The sequence below is a fragment of the Camelina sativa genome, chromosome 7 (genome assembly GCF_000633955.1).
Source record: "Camelina sativa cultivar DH55 chromosome 7, Cs, whole genome shotgun sequence".
Classification (NCBI taxonomy): Eukaryota; Viridiplantae; Streptophyta; class Magnoliopsida; order Brassicales; family Brassicaceae; genus Camelina; species Camelina sativa.
Genome location: NC_025691.1, coordinates 31,006,096 through 31,027,104, shown reverse-complemented (window position 1 = coordinate 31,027,104; position 21,009 = coordinate 31,006,096). Strand labels below are relative to the sequence as shown.

Here is a 21,009-nt window from a genome sequence, read left to right as displayed (position 1 = left end):
AAAAAAAACATAGTTAAAACAGTTCCGCCATTAGCTTCTTCTTCAATGCTTTTTCATCTTCGTCTAGGGTTTCATTCTTGGCAATGAGAGTGTCAAGAATGGACATCTTTTGGAGTTGTTTCATGCCCTCTAAATCCTTCTGTTTTATCTCCCACATGTGACTAAACTCCGCAGATGGTGCAGCCTTCTCTTTGCCTTTGTTCCTTACTCTTTTCGTTGCCTTGATGCCCGCGGGTCTGCTCTCGTGCTCACCAACGACAGAACCCGTAGATGGTGCAGCTTCATCAGCTTTCCTCTTGTTAGAACTGGTTGTCCTTGGAGTGGGGTTCATAGCCTCGAGACTTGTCCATTTCTGTTCATAGCGTAGAACATTCCAAGCATACTCCATACCGAACTTCTTCTTGTACAGGTTAGTGTAGATTTGGTGAGCATTTTGTAAAACATCTAGATCGTTCATCCCACTAGCTCTCTCACTCTCTGCCTCTGCAAAAGCTCCACAGAACCTGCTCACTTCCTTACTGATTTTTTGCCACCTTTGTCTACAATGGTCAGGGCGCCTAGGCTGAGCACCATCACGGACATGACTACTTGTTTCGTAGTAGTCTCCTATACGGATCCAAAAGGACCCTGCCTTTTGCCCATTCCCAACTACTGCATCCTTCGATGTGTTTAACCAGCCGCTTATTAGGACTAAGTCATCTTGAGTGGACTATAGCCTTCTCTCCCTTCGCTGTTCTGCTGTCTCTTCTGTTTGACTAGGAGGTTCACTCGGCTGTGAACTCGGCTGTGAACTTGGTTGTGAACTAAAAGAAGGAATTTGAGAGGAACCAATGTTTACATGGGGAGAAAAGCTGTCATATGGGAAGTTAAGAAGGCTAAAGTAGGGTTGAGACTGATTGTTAGGAGTATTGTTTGCTTCCATAGCAATCAGAATTAAACAAAGAAAAGATATTGTTCGAAGGTGGATGATAGAGGAGAAGTAAATGTGATGATAGATTGGAAGAAAAAAGCCAACAAGAAGGATGATAGAAGAGAAGTAAAACAGCGTGAGAGATTGATAGAAGATTCGGATGTAATATAGATCACTAAGAAGGAAACAAGATGGACTTAAGAAGCAAAGCGGGTGGAGGTAATGTAGAGAACTTAAGAAGCCATCACTAAATCAAATCAGAAGTTATTAGGGAGTTTTAATTGTAAATAACAACAACCTACTTCAGTCAAATCAGAAGTAAATAAAAGTCATTTACTATTTTTTCAAAGTAAATCATTCATAGATTTGGTAACTACTCAACTATATTTGTTAAATGATTTGGTAGCAGACAGTTTCACAAGTTTTTACACAACTCAAACCTACAAAACAAAACTACAATCACAAAGACTAGCCAAATCTAAGAGACATACAAACAAACCGAATGATAAAAGGTTAGATGGTGAGACATACAAACCAAAACAAAGAGACACTTAATTGACAACAACAATGTCTAACATCCGATACCACAAAACAATTTCCCTCATTACACAATCAAACCACAATTACCAAGCCACTTCAATCAAAACTAATCATTGAATAAACACTAATATCACAACTCAAATCAGGAAACCAACCTTGCGACTAACCTTTAACTTTCGAGCAAACGCAGGTTTCTTGAAGAATCCGATTAACTTCCACTAGTTGACCTCACCTACAAACCTCCGAAACAACGAAATTTCAAGTTTAATTCATGAGTTTTATTGTTGATAAAAAAAACAAAATACAACTCTCGGAATTCAATCATAGATAAGCTCACTATAATCGTATAATGATTAATCCCAAATCCTATACTAAACCGAAACCTAATTCACAGATTTGAGATTAACCCTAAATCGATAAAACCTAACTCAAAGATTGAAAGAGGAAACGACTGTGACAAACCTTCTCTGTATGACCGGAGATTTGCCCGACAAAGGAGAGGAGGAGACAAAGGTGTTTCGATTTTGTTTTTGGGTTCGTTTGAGATTTTGGTTCCGATATGCCAAAAGCCCGACAAAGGATACGACGGAGACAACGACGGAGACAAGGACAGAATAGGACGGAACTAGCTTCTCTCCTTTCGATTTTGGTGTTTCAATTGCCGGAAAACAAAGCTTCGACGGCGACTATGGCGAGAACGAAGCTGTCGCCGTTTTCGAAAGAAAACCAAAACCTAGACACGATTTTGGTGTTTCAATTTCCTTCCCATTTTTTTCCGACCAATCAGAAGAGAGGAAGAATGTAAGAACGGGCTGTGGATCAGTTCTAAAACAAGACCAATATTTTTGGTCTAAGCCCACTGTTCAATTTTTTTATTATATAATTGGGCTTAGAACAGGGAGAGTGATATGCCGTTAATGATGGCCTAAGGGCATCATTAATGGGAAACTTTTTTTTGTGTTCTTAGATTAAATATATAGTGAAAATAATGTTAGATCAGTTGTTAAGATCATAGGTAAAAAAAATGGGAGAACTAATTATGGTGTTTTTAGAATAAAGATATAGTGAAATAATATTCATAAACATTTTACAAATTATAAAAACTTATAAAATAACATTTAAATTGCTTACTTATATAAAAGCAATTGTATACTTATAAATTAATATAATATTCTTAAACATATTACAATTATAAAAACTTATAAATTAACATTTAAATTGCTTACTTATATAAAAGCAATTGTATACTTATAAATTAATATAATATTCTTAAACATATTACAATTATAAAAACTTATAAATTAACATTTAAATTGCTTACTTATATAAAAGCAATTGTATACTTATAAATTAATATAATATTCTTAAACATATTACAATTATAAAAACTTATAAATTAACATTTAAATTGCTTACTTATATAAAAGCAATTGTATACTTATAAATTAATATAATATTCTTAAACATATTACAATTATAAAAACTTATAAATTAACATTTAAATTGCATACTTATATAAAAGCAATTATATACTTATAAATTAATATAATATTCTTAAACATATTACAATTATAAAAACTTATAAATTAACATTTAAATTGCTTACTTATATAAATGAGATATTTTCTTTTTTTCCAAAAAATCTCGTCTAATCACATGAAGCCACGTCAAATAAGAACTGGACTTAAATCAGTTCTACATTAAGAACTAAAAAAAGTGTTCTAAGCCACTATTCATTATTTTTATAATTTTTTTGGGCTTAGAACAACCTTGGTGTTCTCCCATTAATGATAGCCTAACACCATTTCTCAATTTTGTTCCAAACTTTTAAAAACAATTAACTCATGACATAAATATATTTCAATAAAGTTTTAGTTTTCTATCAAAAATATGGCCCTTACCAAACTGTTGTCAATAGATTAGGCATTCAATTTTTTTGTAATGCCTTTATAAGACACTGATGTGATTATTAGATTAGACATTTGAGTTTTGGAAATGTAGAAAAATCGTAATGCGTTGATGGGGGGATGGGTTTGAATATTTGAGTTTAAATGGACACACATTTACTGTAGTATCTAAGTCACCAATGAATTGGTTCTTCTTGCTTATCTCTACTTTTCAAAGTTTGGGCCTTTCTGAGTCGAGTGGTTCTCTTACGATGTGTACGACCTTGTTGATGTTGCTCCCACTCGTGTCTTCCTCTTAGTACCTTGTTTCCACAAGCCTGCTTCCAACAACATGTTTCAGTATTTAGTGATATATATTCCACTCAGAGTTAAGAGATACTGTGTATGACAGAAACATAATTGTACCTCACAAACATATTGACTCCATAGATCTCTTTCAAGCGACTTTCCAGATGTTAAATCACGACCTGTATCAGTTCCTGTCATCAGGAAACTCCGGAGTATCTCTGAAGCAGGTTTAATCACTTGTGCATCCCATGACTCTTCAGATTTGCCTTTAATAACAAGAAAAAACACAAACAAGAGAGATTCTTAAAGTTTGTTATCCGAGTAGCTATGGTATTTACTTGAAACATTGCTGAAACACATAACTCATACTTAATATGTACTCTGTTGCATCAATGTAATGAATATTCCAGCCAAAGACCGTTTCTAGCCTACTCACTCTTCTTTTCTGAAACACGACATAAAATGAAACGTTTCAAAGTTGATGGATCAATTTAGACAAGTCAAAGAACAAAAATAAGTGCATCAAAGAGGACTTACTTGACGACGAACGAGCCTTCTGGTATTTAACTTCACCCTATCAATTGCTTCCTCTAACATAATCCTCAACTTATCATCTTTCGGGAAATTCAGAGTCTTCCTCAGATTCTCCTTCATAACCTTATCAGAGCTCGTTAACTGTCCAGCGTGTTTCTCCGAGAGATGCATTTTCAGGGAATCTTCAAACTCTCTGACACCTATCGATTGCCTTAAGCCTCTAGTGTAGTCAGCTCCTGGTTTATAGATGTCATATACTTCATCGAGTAGTCCAGCTTCTACCATGGAATCGACTCTTTGTTCAACATATCTGTCCAGTACCGGGGTTTCCGCGTCCATACATATCAAACAGTAATCAAAACGAGAGGCATCGATGCAGCCCCAGTTCTGCCCTGCCGCAATACATTAGTTAATTAACTTCTCAAAGCAGTTAAGGGCTATCAAATACTCTTTTGACTTTAGGGGATAATAGTTTATGTAATAGAGATATTCACATCTTCACATCTATATGCATGTTTATAAAATCAAATTGAACTCGGGTAAAGAAGGAACCTACCTCTGCAGTCTTTCCCTGATATAGCTTGCTTGGAAGAACTCCTTTACTAGCATGCAAGCTGAGGTACTGATTAATCTACAAAAAAATTGGACCAGAGTGATTAAACCAGTATTCGCATGAAACTGTGTACATATATTTTCAGGGGAAATGTCTCTATCTACATCGAAGAAAACAGCGAATCAGAAATCTCACTTTTCGGTGATTATTGGGGTGAATTCTGTTTGCTGCCACAGGATCAAGCTCTTTTAGAAGGTCATAGCCATGGCTCAAATCATCTCTCACACAGACAGAGTCAACATCCAAGCCTTTGTCAACCACTGTCACCACATTATTTCTCATTATCCAGTTATAAATTTTCTTCAATAAAAAAAATTGTCATGTAGATAGTAGTAGATTCTAGATACCTGAAGCAACATCTGAACAACACTCCTCGGTATCTTCTGCTGTATCATCAAGAAGAAATTTACTCACAACAGCCTACATTAAGAACATGCATAAAGATGAGATCAGCTGCATCAAGCAAAGGTATCTTATAAAGAAGTCTAGCCACAAAAAACAACATGACCTTGAGCACCCACAAGATTACCTGTATATAATAATTTGTTCCTCCAACAAGAACTGGAATGTGATTGCGAGAAACGATCTCTTCAATAAGCTGAAACAAATCAATCATAATAGTACTTAACAAAACCATTACTTATAAGGTGATCATTGTGACACTGATACAGAGCAGCAGAGTAAAAAACTTTGTACTCACGGGAACAGTGAAGTCTCTAAAATCCTTAGCGGTGAACTCCGTATCTGGGCTCACTGTCCCAAGTAAATGATGAGGCACTCCTAAATAACCACCAAATTCACATCAAAACCAAGCTTTAAATCTACTCGAATTATATACTGACACCACCAGAGTCATCTATCTATCTATGAAAAAATAACAAGAATTTCGAAACCTTGCTGCTCGTCGATGGTGACCTTATTGGTGAGAACGTCGAGTCCAGAGTAAATCTGCATTGCGTCGGCGTTAATAATCTCCACCGGGAAATGAGACGCCAAATCAACGGCAAGCTTAGATTTCCCAGACCCTGTTGGACCCATTATCACAACCACCTTCGCCTTCTTCATCTTCTTCTCTTCTTCCTCGATTCCGCCATTGCTAGGGTTTAACATAATCGCCTTCGTCTCTCCCTCTCCGCCGCTCCTCCGACTTGTTGTTAATTTTAACCGGAGTAAAACAGAAACAATAAATCCGGTTTATAACTAAACCGGTTTCCAATTCAACTCGGTTTGGTTTTTTAAATAGGCCCATCTACTTAAGGGCCCAATGACCTAAGTCTCTTTCTTTCCTCTGTTTTTGAAGCGTTAGGTTAGGGTTTGTTTCTGCAACTCGGTCTTCTTGGCTTTTTGTATTGTTCTGATTGTGATTATTTTGTAGATGACGAAGAAAATGGAGAAACTTAATCTAGAATCGGAAGGAACTGTCGATATGATTCATCGTCATGGTGAATTCTCAGACAAGTTAATAAACCTCATCCCTGCAAGATTCGATCTGTCTGATGATGATACAGAGAAGAAGTGGTTTCAAGGTCTTAGCAAGGCAGGAAAAGCTGAAGCTAAGAGAGACACAATTGAAAATCTAAAGAAGGCAAAGAGAGATAGGTTAGATCCTGAAAAATCTGTTTTGACCACTCTTGATTTGCAGAAATAGAAGCTGGAGAAGGAAAAGGAAAAATCCGGTAATGAGACAGATACAGCCTATGTTTCGTGGCTTGCAAGAAAACGATACGTTTGAGAAGATGTGATGCAGGGAGCATCTAGAAGCTTTCCTCTTTGCTCTGCTTCCTTTTCCTCTGTTTTCACATATCACTTTTAACATTTTAATTATGTGTTATTTCCTTTTCTTTTAGTGAAGTTTCTTCTTTTCTAAGTTAGGAATAGGCTTCGTATTCTCTATATAAGAGAACGACCTATTGAGATGTAAGACACGATATTATTGAATTATAATCAAGAGCTTTTAAACTCTAAAACCCTTGTTACGGCAGAACTTACGAGTTCTCAACGCATCAAGAAGGCAACGTTCTTGGGAATTCTTTGACTAAACAAGGACCTTGTGTTATCGTAGCTACTGCTACACCAAGATGAGACAACGCCGTCTTGAGAATAATAAGAGGAAGAAAGACTCAGCTTCTGAGGAATTTGCGAAGGATCTTACATATGGTTATGTCAAGATTGGGGACGAAGATGATGAGGAATACGGGAAAAACAGAAAGAAAAAGAGAGTTTCTAAAGCGAAAGAGCTTGAAATGGCGATTGAGTTAGAGGGTTTAAAGAAAGATCCAGAGAAAGGGGATGTTGTTGCAAAGAAGCACTCGTGGCAAGCGGCTATAAGGAGAGCTGTTGGTATCAAAGTTCGCGATGATCCAAAGCGGTTGAAGCAGAGAATCCAAAAGGAAAAGAAGAGGCGCGAGAAGAGCGCGGAGAAGTGGAAAGAAAGAGTTGAAGTGCAACAGAAGGTTAGGGTGGAGAAACAACAAAAGAGATCAGAGAATATTACTGCGAGGATTCAACAGAACAAGATGAGGAAGATTGCCAAAAGAGAGAAAAAACTCTTACGTCCTGGCTATTAAGTTTTAACTTTTGTTTCATCTATACATTACCGAGTTCTAAGACTTAATTAACATGTTTGTATATGATTTCATAGTAAGAAATTTTGATAGAGGTTAAGGTTACAAAAGTTTCATAGTCAGGAAGAAAAGAGCATATTTGAGGAACATTGTCACAGACATGAAAACATAAGAATGTGATCTTTTAACACATTTCTGTGAATCAGGAAAACAGATTTGATCACAGACAAAGAAAATATCGAATAACACAATTAAAAAAGCGCAGAAGAAAGAAGAAATCAAAGCTGGCTGCTTTTTTTTTTGCAGCCTTGATTTGTCCTAATCTTGTGTCAGCGTAGAGAAACTTCAATGCTTTTGCTGAGTTCCTCCAGCTTTGTCATCCGCAGTTTCTCGCTTTCGGTAACCAGCTGAAAACACATTTCATACCCAAAAGATTTAGCAAAACAACAATAATATTTTGGGTTGAAAGAAATGGCAAATGGAAACAGAATGTTTCACCTCAACTAGCTTGCTAACAAATATAGATTTCTCTTTGTTCTTCTCATTGTAAGCTTCAAGCGCTTCTTTGAATTCTCTCTCCTGTGAAAACAACAACAACCAATGGTCTCAAGAATCTGCAAGACATATAAGTTTAGTGAATATCCTAAACACTAATTAGTTTAATTTACCTTTCTCTGACAACTCTGTCCTAAAGGCTTGAGTTCTCGGTTAATAGTATCGACTCTTTTCCTTATCGCTGATATCTCTTTTCTCATTGGATCGGTAAGAGCTTCAAGCTCCTGAAAATGTAAAAAAACCACAACTCTCTTAAATATTATGAAAATCTTTGTCCAAGTATTCTTGAAATTGTTATACAAATCAAACTTACTTCCCGAATCTCGGCTAATCTTCTAGTAGCTTCTTCGGCGAGTCCAAGCTTTGTCTGGACCCTATCCTTAACCTCCATCTTCCTCCTCTCAATCTCATCTTCTTTTGCCTTAAACAAAGCAAAAGCAGACTGTGAAAGCTCCTCTTCTTTGTCATCAATCATGGGGCTACCATTGATGCTCATGTTCCCTGAGCTCTTGATGCGTTGAATAAATGGCGATTGTGGCTGTTCCAAGATCTGTCTTGTCGTTGCCATTGTCCCTCGCTCAGATCCTTTTCCTCTCTTCACTCAATGACAGAAGATGACTTGTTATATAACCCAAGACTGGCCTTAAAGAGCCTATCAAAGACTTGTTACAGCTGTCAAATGACCAGAATGCCCTCTTATTCAAAATGACTAGACTAACTTAGAAATTTGAATAAGAAATTGTTTTTTTTTTTGGTATGAAATACATCGAGTTGTGGCTCATGTAGTAAAAAGAAGAATACCAAGTGGGGCTAAAAGGTCTAGTAGGTTTAACATGTTTATATTGAATTGGTAATCTAACAATTTTCTTGAGTTGGTTAATTTGAAATAGGTAGCTAAAATGTTATTCTCATTGTTTGGTTCTCAATCCATAAATAAGACAAAAGATACGTATAGATAAAGTAGGCAAATGTATGGATTAAAAACAAGTATGTTAGGTGTGAAGTTGAAGGCAAAACAGAAAACAAAAAAAGGAGATATATATATTACAAATATGCAATGGAGTTTTCATGAAGATCAAAACTGAAAATAACAGATAGATAATAAAGATAGAGATTTTTCTTTTTCTTTACAAAAGACAAAAAAAGCTAAAATAAACATGTTATAGTGCTTGTAATTGAAGGCTTCTGGTAATGTGGAGGAGACAGTGAAATATGGGGGTTGTACTGTGGCTGAAACTTACGGGAAAAGCAATATTGTTGACTATTGTATATGTTGAGAGAACATGTTTATATTATACGAATAACAAGTTCGAAACAATTTGGTATATTGGACACAGAACAAGTTTTACATATATAGGAATATATCAATCAATAAAGACTATCATATCGTTTAATTGTGTTACATGTACATCGATCGAGATTTCTCATACGTCTTAGAAATCCTACTTACGTAATCTTGGTTTCCACAATGGTGTTACTCCTTTGTTTGAGCCAACTCTCATTCATTCTACTAGAGTAAATCTGCTTCGACACACTATTGAGCATCCAGGATTTGACCATGTTGTTGCATCGTTTCCATATCGGATAATAAGGATCTGTCTCCACAGGTCGGACTATAGATCCATCAACAAATCCCAATTTATTCTTAGCTTCGATACTAGTAGTCATGGCTACAATCCAAGTTCCATAGTTTGTTCCATCTAAGAGGTCAGGAACAAGAACCAAACCTGGATGATCGGAGCTGTGAAGATGATATGGGCTGTGAATGTTATCTGGAGAATCCGAGACTGTAAACGGAGCAGAGAACGACCGTGGTCGAGTATCAAGTGCCTGATGCGTAGAGCCAGAGGCAACTCGCAAAGGCGACGAGCTTCGAGAATTGTCGCGGAGAGTCGGAGAAGAAATTTCCGGTAGATCTGGTGTAGAAGAGCGATACTTCGAAGTGGTCTTTCGTTTTCCCATAATTAGCTGAATCGAGTTGAAAAAGGAGCAAAGCAGAAACAAAAACAACGCGAATCAGAAAAAGAATCGAAAGCAAGACGAAGACGCAAAGAGCTACGGAAGGATCTAGATCGGAAAAAAATACAGCGGCGTAACTAACTTTTCCGATTAGAATCGATGATCGGAAAAAGTTTGTTACAGAGAATGAGAAAGCATTCACTCTGATACCATATGAGTAAAGAATCTCATTCTCCTTATCAATGTAAAATGTACAATTGGGGGTTTATATACATTATACCAGGCCTAAACCAAAGCCTCTAAACCAGCTAATCCTAAACTATACATACTCCAATTGAACCAAAAATGATATAAACTATATACAAAAGGAATCATATACTATAATAGTCCCCCTCAAGATGGGGCATAGATGTTGAGAAGACCCATCTTGCTTATCAACTGTTGAAAGGGAACAAGATGAAGAGCCTTTGTGAAAGGATCAGCAAGCTGCAGATGAGTGTTAACATGAAGTAATTTAAACAAACCTGCAACCAACCTTTCACGAACACTATGATAGTCAGATTCGATGTGCTTTGTGCGCTCGTGATAGACAGAGTTGTTAGCAATGTGAATATCCGCCTCATTGTCGCAAAACAGAAGAGTCGGCTTATGGAGAGGAATCTGAAGTTCCTTAAAAAACTTGGCAAGCCAGACAAGTTCATCAATAATCAAAGAAATACTACGATATTCAGATTCCGCAGAGGACTTTGACACAACTTGCTGTTTCTTGGATCGCCAAAATATCAAGGATGTGCCCAAGAATATGCAATGTCCTGAAGTAGAACGTCTTGTGTCTGGACAAGAGTTATAATCCGCATCTGCAAAAGCTTGAATCTGAAGTTCTGCATTGGAAGAATAGAACAAACCTTGCCCAATAGTGCCTTTGATATAATGGAGAACTCGATAGGCTGCTTGGAGGTGATCATGTCGAGGAGCTTCAGAGAACTGACTGAGCTTGTTGACGGCAAAGGTGATGTCGGGACGAGTAATTTGAAGATACATGAGCCGTCCAATGAGTCGCCGATATACTTTACCATCAACAAAATCACCACCAGTATCCTTAGAGAGCTTGACACTGGGATCCATAGGGATGTTAGAAGGCTTACAACCAAGAAGACTTGTTTCATCAAGAAGATCCAAAGCATACTTCCTTTGACAGACATGAATACCTTCAACAGATCTTGAGATTTCCAAACCCAAGAAGTATTTAAGTGGAGCAAGATCACGCAACTTAAAACTGGACTTAAGTTGAGCCTTAAACTCCTCTACAGCAACGTCATTGTTACTAGCAATGATAATGTCATCCACATAAACTAGAACACGCAAGAAGAGATCAGTAGTGATTTTCAAAAAACAAGTATGATCAGAATGAGACTGCACAAAACCCAAATCAATCAGAGTAGATTTAAACTTCAAGAACCACTGACGAGAGGCTTGTTTAAGACCATACAAGGACTTCTTCAATCTGCAAACCGCATTAGGTGGAAGAGAGTCCCCCTTTCTTGCTGCATATCCTGGAGGAAGCTTCATGTAAATTTCCTCATCAAGGTCACCATTGAGGAAGGCATTAGAAATGTCCAATTGGTGAAGAGTGAAACCATAGATAGCAGAAATAGCCAAGAGAAGCTTCACACAGGTAAGCTTGCAGGCTGGAGAAAACGTGTCATGAAAATCAACCCCTTCAGTTTGTGTGTATCCTTTGGCAACAAGACGCGCCTTATACCTCTCAATAGTGCCATCAACATTGTATTTTATCTTGAAAACCCACTTGCAACCGATGGGTTTCTTATTCGGAGGTAAGGTACAAACGTCCCATGTGCAAGTAATCTCTAAAGCATCAACCTCAACATCCATAGATCCACACCACACCTCAAATTCTTTGGCTTCAGCATAGGTTGAGGGTTCTTTGTTTTTGTCTATAGCAACTAAAAAAGAATGATAAAGTTCTGATATGTTATTATAAGAAAGAAATTGAGAAATTTCATGAATGGTTGAAGATCCCACTGAATGACAGTAGTAATCTTGAAGATAAGCAGGCTTTTTGATTCTCCTATGCAATGTTTGAACAGAAGGTTCAGGGACATTTGTACTAGGACTAGCAGAAGGCATAGTCTCTAGGGATGATGAAGAAGGAGAAGCCTCTGCATCGGATAAATGTGGAAGCATAGGAGAATTGCTAGGCAGATCAGGAAAAGAATTCTTGGCTTCCTGAGATAACTCTGACTTAGCAAAAGGAAAGAGCTCTTCATGAAAAACTACATGTCTAGAAATGAAAATGTCATTTGTTTCTAGATCAAGAAGTTTATAACCTTTGTATCCGGAAGGATAACCAAGAAAAACACAGGCTCGAGCTCGGGGATCAAATTTATGTCGATTCTTGGGTGAGGTAGAAGCATAGCAAAGACACCCTAGGACTCGGAAGTCATCATAGGTAGGGGCTTTCTTAGTGAGAATCTCAAAAGGACTCTTCTCATCAAGCACAGGAGCTGGTAGACGATTAATGAGATGAACAGCAGAAAGAACACAATCTCCCCAATAAGGAAGTGGGAGATGTGATTGAAACAGAAGTGCTCTAGCAACATTGAGAATGTGTTGGTGCTTTCTCTCCACAACAGAATTTTATTGTGGAGTTTCAGGACAAGAATGGAAATGGATAATGTCTTTAGATTGGAAAAACTGAGTGAAGTTAAGTTCATGAGCATTGTCAGATCTAACCCCCTTAACCCTAGTCTCAAACTGAGTTTCAACCATAGCAATAAAAGAAGGAAAGATATGAAGAACATCAGATTTCTGTTTCATCAAATAAACCCAAGTAGCCCTTGAATGATCATCTACAATAGTGAGAAAATATCTAAACCCATCATGAGTAGGAACAGAAAAAGGAACCCAAGTGTCAATATGGACCAATTCAAAAGGAATTTTCTTTATATTATTATGAGAGATAAAAGGAATATGTTATTGTTTTGCCAAATGACAAGTTTTACAATGAAAATCCTTTTGTATTTTTGGTTCTTTTACAAAATGTAAAACAGAAGAAAGAGACTGAAGTTTATAAAAGGAAGGATGACCTAACCGTTTATGCCAGAGATCATGAGAAACAACAGAAGCGGCGACTAAAGAAGCTTTATGAACTGGGAGATTTATAGACTCAATGTCCAGAAAATAAAGATTGGCCACTTGTTTACCCATTCCAATCATTAAGTCCCGAGAAAGATCCTGAAGAGCACAAGAATTTTTATCAAACCAGATTTTGCAACCCATAGATTTGGTCAAACAACTGACACTTAAAAGGTTGAATTTAAATTGAGGGATGTATAAGACATCATGAAGAACTAAATGATTGCCCAAATGAACATATCCTATCCCAACAATGCTTACTAAACTGCCATTAGGAAGATTGACATTGGTATTAGAGAGAAATTTGAAAGTGGAAAAGGAAGTTTTATCATGACAAATATGGTTAGTAGCTCCTGTGTCTATCACCCAAGCATTGATAGCAATAAGATTGCTATTCGCAGAACAAACATAACGTTTGGTAATCGAAAAAGGATTTGGCCTATCAACACTGGAAAAAGAACAAATGATAGAGGGGTAAAAATTACCATGTGTTGGGCCATTGGTTAAAGAAGAAGAAGGGAGGGAAGATACTGAAACCGCATGAACCTCAGGTGTAAGTGTAGAACTCTGGATCCTGGTGTTGAGAAAAGAGACTATTTGCTGCATCTGTCCTGTGGAGAGATCATCAGTCAATCTCGGAGTCTCTGCAACAACATTTCCTTCACTCAGACTCTCGGAAATGATATTGGCTGCAGTGGGAACCACTCGTGTTGACTTGAAGCGAGGATGACCAACCAGATAACCATTTTTCTTGTAACATTTATCCATGACATGGCCAATTCTCCCACAGAAGGTACACAGTGGTTTGTTGCCTTTTTGAATCTGATAACCACCAGAAGATGCGCCCTGAGACTGTTGTTGAGTCACTTGAAAAGCAGAAGTGTCCAGAGTACCAGAAGCAGGTGGAAAACTGGCCGATCGCTGAGAATCATCTTGGTCCAACATGTTGTAGACTTCAGAGAGAGATGGCAAGCTTTTCTTCATGAGAATCTGGCTACGCACCGTGTCATAGTTACTATTAAGTCCCATAAGGAAATCAATGACACGATTCGTTTCTCTTTCAGCCAACAAATCATCAACACTCCTTGCAGTCACCTGAAGACTAGAGAGTTCTTCCCATAATGACTGAGTTTTAGTATGATAGGAAGACAGATCCATACTACCCTGACGAAGTGAATGAATCTGCTGACGCAGCTTGTACAAACGAGGAAGGTTGGATTTGTGAAATCGAGTGTACAGATCTCTCCATATCTCTGCAGCAGTGGCAAAGTAANTTGTCCTGTGGAGAGATCATCAGTCAATCTCGGAGTCTCTGCAACAACATTTCCTTCACTCAGACTCTCGGAAATGATATTGGCTGCAGTGGGAACCACTCGTGTTGACTTGAAACGAGGATGACCAACCAGATAACCATTTTTCTTGTAACATTTATCCATGACATGGCCAATTCTCCCACAGAAGGTACACAGTGGTTTGTTGCCTTTTTGAATCTGATAACCACCAGAAGATGCGCCCTGAGACTGTTGTTGAGTCACTTGAAAAGCAGAAGTGTCCAGAGTACCAGAAGCAGGTGGAAAACTGGCCGATCGCTGAGAATCATCTTGGTCCAACATGTTGTAGACTTCAGAGAGAGATGGCAAGCTTTTCTTCATGAGAATCTGGCTACGCACCGTGTCATAGTTACTATTAAGTCCCCTAAGGAAATCAATGACACGATTCGTTTCTCTTTCAGCCAACAAATCATCAACACTCCTTGCAGTCACCTGAAGACTAGAGAGTTCTTCCCATAATGACTGAGTTTTAGTATGATAGGAAGACAGATCCATACTACCCTGACGAAGTGAATGAATCTGCTGACGCAGCTTGTACAAACGAGGAAGGTTGGATTTGTGAAATCGAGTGTACAGATCTCTCCATATCTCTGCAGCAGTGGCAAAGTAAAGAATACTAGAGTAAATCTGCTTCGACACACTATTGAGCATCCAGGATTTGACCATGTTGTTGCATCGTTTCCATATCGGATAATAAGGATCTGTCTCCGCAGGTCGGACTATAGATCCATCAACAAATCCCAATTTATTCTTAGCTTCGATACTAGTAGTCATGGCTACAATCCAAGTTCCATAGTTTGTTCCATCTAAGAGGTCAGGAACAAGAACCAAACCTGGATGATCGGAGCTGTGAAGATGATATGGGCTGTGAATGTTATCTGGAGAATCCGAGACTGTAAACGGAGCAGAGAACGACCGTGGTCGAGTATCGAGTGCCTGATGCGTAGAGCCAGAGGCAACTCGCAAAGGCGACGAGCTTCGAGAATTGTCGCGGAGAGTCGGAGAAGAAATTTCCGATAGATCTGGTGTAGAAGAGCGATACTTCGAAGTGGTCTTTCGTTTTCCCATAATTAGCTGAATCGAGTTGATAAGAAGCAAAGCGGAAACAAAAACAACGCGAATCAGAAAAGGAATCGAAAGCGAGACGAAAACGCAAAGAGCTACGGAAGGATCTAGATCGGAAAAAAAAATACAGCGGCGTAACTAACTTTTCCGATTAGAATCGATGATCGGAAAAAGTTTGTTACAGAGAATGAGAAAGCATTCGCTCTGATACCATATGAGTAAAGAATCTCATTCTCCTTATCAATGTAAAATGTACAATTGGAAGTTTATATACATTATACCAGGCCTAAACCAAAGTCTCTAAACCAGCTAATCCTAAACTATACAGACTCCAATTGAACCAAAAATGATATAAACTATATACAAAAGGAATCATATACTATAATATCAACCTAGACGATTTTTTCAGATTTCATCATCAAAATATCAATAGATCAATGCTTTGTAGGTGCCCACTAAAAATAGTTTAATGTTCACAAATAAATATACATACAAAGTTCAATACAAAGTTCAAGTGTTTTTGTAATTTGCAAGGCACAAAATGTTTAATGCTCATATAATGGGCTACACAATGCTTTTGGGCCCAATAGTTAAGGTTTAAGCCCATTAAACTCCTTCCATATCTCTCTCTCTCTCAGACCTTCTTCTTCTTCTTCTTCTTCTTCACCGAGTCATTCATTTCTTCTGTAAGCAGCCAGACGAAACTTTTTAACGATCTATCCATCGAACAAAGGTTCTCATTTCTTCCGATCATCTTCTCCGATTTTACGATTCTTTCCTTCCTCGTTTTTTTAGATTTGTTTACAAATTCTTCTAAACCATTTCTTCTCTGTCGATCTAACACCGGTCCTCGATTTTTCCAGTCGCGATACCACCATTTTCGAGGTCGGAGCTAGGGGTTTTCGTTTCTCTGTTTTCGGATCAGGATTAGGTTTTGATTTAATGCTTTTGCATTAGCTTTATCAGTGCTTTGCTGTGTATTATTCGCGACTGGATGATTTATTTTAGTTTACGCTTCTTTGTTTCTTTCGCTTTTAACGTAACCTAATGGATTGATTTTGAGCTCGTTTGTGTTTCATCTATACGTGTTTTTTTTTTCACCTTAGGTTGGATCGGTTTTGGTATCTGAGAAACTGTGTTTGATACACTTGTTTATGGTAACAAACACAGCCTTCCACAAGGATCCACCAGTGTATTGTGTTTTGATTTGAATGTAACCTTTGTTTCACTATTGTATGAGTGATTCAAAGATGTTGTTGCTTGCTTCTCTATGTTATGAATGATGATGACGAAAAAATATCGTGATAGACAAGTGCCCTCCACCACTGTCTTGAGTTTTTAAGCAGTAGCTAATACTTGATACAGTAGTAGATGTTACTGTTAAGTGATAGCATATAGTTAGTTGCTTGCTTCTCCATGGTTTGTATGATGATGATGACGACGAAAAAGTATTGTGAGGGGCTGAGTTTACTGCCACAACTGTTTCCTCTCTATAGATTATCTGTAATTTTGTTTGGAGTTTTTGGATTGATTTCAGGGTTTCAAAGGAACTGAGTTTGTCCCTTTCATCTCCCATTTCGTCACTGTCAGGCTTAAATAGTAATGATTTTAATGTTTTTATGTACAGGATACTTCTTCATCACCATGGCAGCCAGAAATGCTTTCAGAATTGTGTCTCGCAGGTTCTCTAGTGGCAAAGTTCTTAGCGAAGAGGAGAAAGCTGCTGAGAACGTTTTCATTAAGGTAAAACATCAGAATTCAGAAGCTTTCCATATCGATGTGAATAAAATAATTGTAGACTAAGAATCCTCAAAGCTAAAAGTATATTTACTTTCCATTTATGATGAAAACTTTTTAGCAAGCTCTTGTTTGATTCTATCAGAAAGTATGTTGTTTTTTACTTACAAGAAACTTATCTCGTATCTAACTGTAGAAGTCAAGTCTATTTGTTATCTGAACCTTGTTGCATCCAGCTTGAACTTGAAACATGATAGATAATACTTTCAACTTTCTAAACAAATTAATTTTTTGAGCAGTGATCTTCTGTCCTATTATTTAGCTTTGTTTATTGGGTTTCTACATTGGCAGAAAATGGAGCAGGAGAAGCTTGAGAAGATAGCCAGACAGGTAATGATTTCTTTAACTTTAAGACTAGTGATATTCTGTTTAGATGAAGCTTTTTTCTATCAAGAAAAGAGAGAAAATGTACTGTGGTCAATACTCGAGCTAAAACTTCTTATATGAACAACTAGGGTCCGGGAGAACAAGCAGCAGGGTCAGCAAGTGAAGCAAAGGCCGCTAGTGGTGCAACATCAACAGCTGAGTCAGGCCCAAAGGTGTCAGAAGACAAGAACAGAAACTATGCGGTGGTGGCAGGTGTGGTGACTATTTTCGGTGCAATTGGTTGGTACCTGAAATCAGGTGGAAAGAAGCAGCCAGAGGTCCAAGAGTAAAGATTGATGGACTAGCGAGTGAATAAAACAGGGAGTGGCACATTACTCATTCCTATCTTGTGAGAAAACTTTGGACATGTTGTTGCTCTCTTTTCTTGGGGTTTTTGCTAAACCTAATCTTGAAACAGTTTTTTTTTTGGGATTGTTACATTTTAGTTTCGGAATCTTTTAATTGCATAGACTTTTCAGATCACTTTTGATCATAATTAGCCTAGCTAATATGGATTAATCCAATCGGACCCAAACCAGATTAAAATTATTAGCCCGAGCATAATCTGAAAGTGTTCGAATGGGATTCACATTTCCAATATTAACAGAATCTGAAAACCACCCAAAATCGTACTTAAAGATCTATGTCAATGTTACATTTGATGCTATTGTTCAAAAGAAAGTTGGAAGTTGCATTTTGAAATACTAAAATCTTTATATGTATGTACTTTCATTAGTGTTAGTATATACTCTATTTCATTATATTCCATCCATATCCCAATTCCATTCATATACTGAGGTTGGTTAATAGAAAAGAGAATATTAAACAATCGACGATGTAACCGACGCAATAGTTTTGAATTGGAATATAAAATGACAATAACAAGTGAGACTGATGTTTAGAGTCAAAAATCTCTTGAGATCTCAGCATCGTTCTAAAAGGATAATGGAATACTGATGTTTACTAAACTCTGTATATGTGTTTTCATTAGCTTTAGTTATGGGAAAGTGTTGGTGTATATATATATATATATATATACTGAGGTTGGTTAATAGAAAAGAGACTGTTAAACCATCGACGATGTACCCGAGGCAAAAGTTTTGAATTGAAATATAAAATGACAATCACAAGTGAGACTGACGTTTGGAGTCAAAAACGTCTTGAGAATCTCAGCACTGGTCTAATGGAATACAAAACTAAACAACAACATATAGATTTCAAAAGGCCAGGGTACAACAAAACCAGAACTCGTTTGCTACCAGCTTACTCGAATAGACTGAAACCCATGTCCTGCAAAAATTAACACACAAGTAAGCACCATCTCCATTTCAAGCTACCATAAGGTTTTAGCTCGCTCATACGAAAAAAAGAAATATAAAGAAATACTTACATCATCGGATTCTTCCTTCTCTTCCTTCTTCTCTTCTTTCTTGGACTCAGCTGCAGGGGCACCACCGCCTCCTCCACCAGCGGATGGAGCAGAAGCCATAGCAACACCACCACCACCAGACGGCACAGAAGCAAGCTTCTCCCTACCAGCAGCAATCAGCTCAGTCAAGTCTTTTCCTTTCACTTCCTTCAACAAAAGCTCAATCTGAGAGTCCTCTGTCTCAGCACCAACTGCAAAAAAATCAAACACCAACAACAAAACCACTTTCAAATCAATCAAATCATTCCACCCCAATTACAATCAACCCTCCTTCTATGATCCTTCTAACCTCAAAACACAGTCACAATTACAATCATCTAATCTTACTTGAACAAACATACATATGAACTCACTAAACCTCACGATAAGCAAATGCCCAAACTAACATTTCTAAGTTAAACATAGATATGAACTCACTAAACTCGAATTCTCCATCGACTCTTGCAATGTAAAAAAAAAAAATCGAATGCTCAAAATTCGAAGTTACTACCAAAGGAACGAACCTGATCCGAGAACATCCTTGATATCGGAACTGGTTGGGGAAGCTTTCCCACTCAAAACGGCGAGCAAAAACGCGGCGACAACCTTCATTTTCTGATACCAAAAAATAAAAAAAACATCAAATCAAGAAGACTAGTGACCACGTAGTAGGAGAAATGGATAAGTGGCGATCGCGTTTACTTACTGAGCAAGTGTTGATGGATCTCGCAGGAGGCGGAGTGAGTTTTTAGGGTTTGTTTGACGGCGATGAGGAAGAAGAAGTACGTAAAAAATGGAAACTATATGATTTATATACACTTAGGGTTTCTTCAATCTATCGAATGTCTCCGGTTTAAAAGATATCATCCTATAACCGGGACTTAATTTAATTCCGGCCCAGTTTCTTTTAAGCCCAATTTTGTATGGGCTCTAGATTTCGATTTACAGGTATTTCTTTTTATGCACGTTTTCGGTAATTGTTGTATATTGTTAGGTAATTAAAAAAAAAATGAGATGTTAAATGCTCAACAAATATTAATAAAATTTTGCTCTATTGTTAAATTAAAGGTTTTTTCATACCATTAATAAAAAAATTGCAGAGATCCGACTTTTTTGTTTCCCTTTTAATGAGAAAAATCCCAAATCAGGGACAAAAGAAGAAGGAAGAGCAAACCCTAATTATCCGATCATGCCACCAAACAACAATCTGAGAAGCGTAATCCAGCAGTGCCGCAATTTCATAGCGAGGTCTCGCGGATCATCGTTCTCTAGTGTTAACAATGGCAGCGGTGGTAAGTCTAAGTTTGATAGTTGAAATGGGAATTAGCGTGCAAGCTCTACCTCCGACTTGTGGACCAGATTGTACTGATGAATTCTTGAAAGAAGACTGCAACAAATATTGTGTAGGTTTGTCTTATAAAAATGGTGCTTGCATTTTATTCAGAGGATTTCCTTCACAAAATCGTTGTTGTTGTTTTTAAATGAAAAAATATAATTCTTCATACTCTTTGATCCAATATGTTTTACGTTTTCTTTTGTTCCCTTTAGCTATAATAAAGAGTTTTATTTCAATGGTTATACATGCAATTTCATTATTGTTGATAGTATAATTATAATAATTAATACTAATTGATAATGAAATGAATATATATTATTTATCTCACGATTTTATATAATAAATATGTTCTATACGAGTGAACATTTGTAGTCAGCTAATTAATTTATGCTTCTTAGTTTTCTAGTTGTATAGTTTTCTATTACTAGTATAAAGGAAACGAACATTGTTGAATAAATATATTTCAGATGATGATTAAATTGGAAATAATTTTGGACGTCGACCTTGTCAAGACAATTTGGTAAATGACAAAAATGGGTTGTCTTCTAGAGAATTCTTCGATGCTGTAGTGTAGTCAGTATTAGTATTTTGCTGCCCAATAAAAAAAAAAAACAGAAAATGAAAGTAAAAGTTATCGTAGTCTATATTTACGAATATGAAAGAGGGTTAACTATTGTTAC

The 21,009-nt window shown here is 37.2% G+C and overlaps 7 protein-coding genes across 9 annotated transcripts; 3 read left to right on the top strand and 4 right to left on the bottom strand.

The window, feature by feature from the left end:
* Positions 14-922, bottom strand: LOC104705133 (glutathione S-transferase T3-like). Its single transcript, XM_010421116.1, has 2 exons — positions 839-922; positions 14-658 (listed from the first exon to the last, which is right to left on the bottom strand). Exons 1-2 carry the CDS (start codon positions 920-922, stop codon positions 14-16), a joined length of 729 nt encoding a protein of 242 aa, XP_010419418.1.
* Positions 3,357-5,943, bottom strand: LOC104703589 (tRNA dimethylallyltransferase 2). The gene is made up of 10 exons (XM_010419623.2): positions 5,686-5,943; positions 5,493-5,572; positions 5,322-5,390; positions 5,140-5,212; positions 4,928-5,052; positions 4,736-4,810; positions 4,183-4,566; positions 4,015-4,090; positions 3,763-3,911; positions 3,357-3,674 (listed from the first exon to the last, which is right to left on the bottom strand). Exons 1-10 carry the CDS (start codon positions 5,900-5,902, stop codon positions 3,531-3,533), a joined length of 1,392 nt encoding a protein of 463 aa, XP_010417925.1. The 5' UTR covers positions 5,903-5,943; the 3' UTR covers positions 3,357-3,530.
* On the top strand, positions 6,747-7,359 carry LOC104703588 (ribosomal RNA-processing protein 14-C-like). The gene has a single exon (XM_010419622.2). It carries the CDS (start codon positions 6,871-6,873, stop codon positions 7,357-7,359), a length of 489 nt encoding a protein of 162 aa, XP_010417924.1. The 5' UTR covers positions 6,747-6,870.
* Positions 7,449-8,696, bottom strand: LOC104703587. Its single transcript, XM_010419621.2, has 4 exons — positions 8,225-8,696; positions 8,025-8,135; positions 7,855-7,935; positions 7,449-7,763 (listed from the first exon to the last, which is right to left on the bottom strand). The coding sequence occupies exons 1-4, from the start codon at positions 8,477-8,479 to the stop codon at positions 7,686-7,688; spliced, it is 525 nt and encodes a 174-aa protein (XP_010417923.1). The 5' UTR covers positions 8,480-8,696; the 3' UTR covers positions 7,449-7,685.
* LOC104703586 (uncharacterized protein At2g27730, mitochondrial-like) lies at positions 16,052-18,068 on the top strand. 2 transcript variants are annotated; one of them, XM_010419620.2, is made up of 5 exons: positions 16,067-16,155; positions 16,286-16,353; positions 17,050-17,165; positions 17,511-17,549; positions 17,675-18,068. In XM_010419620.2, exons 3-5 carry the CDS (start codon positions 17,067-17,069, stop codon positions 17,873-17,875), a joined length of 339 nt encoding a protein of 112 aa, XP_010417922.1. In that variant the 5' UTR covers positions 16,067-16,155; positions 16,286-16,353; positions 17,050-17,066; the 3' UTR covers positions 17,876-18,068. The 2 variants fall into 2 exon arrangements, with proteins under 2 accessions (XP_010417920.1, XP_010417922.1); XM_010419618.2 differs by lacking the exon at positions 16,286-16,353 and having other exon boundaries at positions 16,052-16,155.
* Positions 18,446-19,809, bottom strand: LOC104703585 (60S acidic ribosomal protein P2-1). 2 transcript variants are annotated; one of them, XR_002032889.1, is made up of 5 exons: positions 19,700-19,809; positions 19,518-19,608; positions 18,976-19,205; positions 18,778-18,875; positions 18,446-18,539 (listed from the first exon to the last, which is right to left on the bottom strand). XR_002032889.1 is itself a non-coding variant. In XM_010419617.1 (4 exons), the coding sequence occupies exons 2-4, from the start codon at positions 19,603-19,605 to the stop codon at positions 18,849-18,851; spliced, it is 345 nt and encodes a 114-aa protein (XP_010417919.1). In that variant the 5' UTR covers positions 19,606-19,608; positions 19,700-19,809; the 3' UTR covers positions 18,667-18,848. The 2 variants fall into 2 exon arrangements, 1 of the variants encoding a protein (XP_010417919.1); XM_010419617.1 differs by lacking the exon at positions 18,446-18,539 and having other exon boundaries at positions 18,667-18,875.
* LOC109125690 (putative defensin-like protein 67) lies at positions 20,061-20,519 on the top strand. The gene has a single exon (XM_019228067.1). The coding sequence runs from the start codon at positions 20,274-20,276 to the stop codon at positions 20,472-20,474; it is 201 nt and encodes a 66-aa protein (XP_019083612.1). The 5' UTR covers positions 20,061-20,273; the 3' UTR covers positions 20,475-20,519.

Bases quoted from the DNA above. Each gene is read 5' to 3' on its own strand.
- LOC104703589 (XM_010419623.2), bottom strand. From the start codon at position 5,902: ATGTTAAACCCTAGCAATGGCGGAATCGAGGAAGAAGAGAAGAAGATG. The intron at 5,053-5,139 runs GTATCTAGAATC...ATGTGGTGACAG, and splicing joins TTGTTCAGATGTTGCTTCAG to TGGTTGACAAAGGCTTGGAT. The intron at 3,912-4,014 runs GTATGAGTTATG...TTGTTATTAAAG, and splicing joins TGCAACAGAGTACATATTAA to GCAAATCTGAAGAGTCATGG.
- LOC104703587 (XM_010419621.2), bottom strand. From the start codon at position 8,479: ATGGCAACGACAAGACAGATCTTGGAACAGCCACAATCGCCATTTATT. The intron at 8,136-8,224 runs GTAAGTTTGATT...TTACATTTTCAG, and splicing joins GATTAGCCGAGATTCGGGAA to GAGCTTGAAGCTCTTACCGA. The intron at 7,764-7,854 runs GTGAAACATTCT...ATGTGTTTTCAG, and splicing joins TTGTTAGCAAGCTAGTTGAG to CTGGTTACCGAAAGCGAGAA.
- LOC104705133 (XM_010421116.1), bottom strand. From the start codon at position 922: ATGGAAGCAAACAATACTCCTAACAATCAGTCTCAACCCTACTTTAGC. The intron at 659-838 runs GTAAACATTGGT...AACACATCGAAG, and splicing joins ATGACAGCTTTTCTCCCCAT to GATGCAGTAGTTGGGAATGG.
- LOC104703585 (XM_010419617.1), bottom strand. From the start codon at position 19,605: ATGAAGGTTGTCGCCGCGTTTTTGCTCGCCGTTTTGAGTGGGAAAGCT. The intron at 19,206-19,517 runs GTTCGTTCCTTT...ATTTTTTTGCAG, and splicing joins CAAGGATGTTCTCGGATCAG to TTGGTGCTGAGACAGAGGAC. The intron at 18,876-18,975 runs GTAAGTATTTCT...TAATTTTTGCAG, and splicing joins AGAAGGAAGAATCCGATGAT to GACATGGGTTTCAGTCTATT.
- LOC109125690 (XM_019228067.1), top strand. From the start codon at position 20,274: ATGGCAGCGGTGGTAAGTCTAAGTTTGATAGTTGAAATGGGAATTAGC.
- LOC104703588 (XM_010419622.2), top strand. From the start codon at position 6,871: ATGAGACAACGCCGTCTTGAGAATAATAAGAGGAAGAAAGACTCAGCT.
- LOC104703586 (XM_010419618.2), top strand. From the start codon at position 17,067: ATGGCAGCCAGAAATGCTTTCAGAATTGTGTCTCGCAGGTTCTCTAGT. The intron at 17,166-17,510 runs GTAAAACATCAG...CTACATTGGCAG, and splicing joins CTGAGAACGTTTTCATTAAG to AAAATGGAGCAGGAGAAGCT. The intron at 17,550-17,674 runs GTAATGATTTCT...ATGAACAACTAG, and splicing joins TTGAGAAGATAGCCAGACAG to GGTCCGGGAGAACAAGCAGC.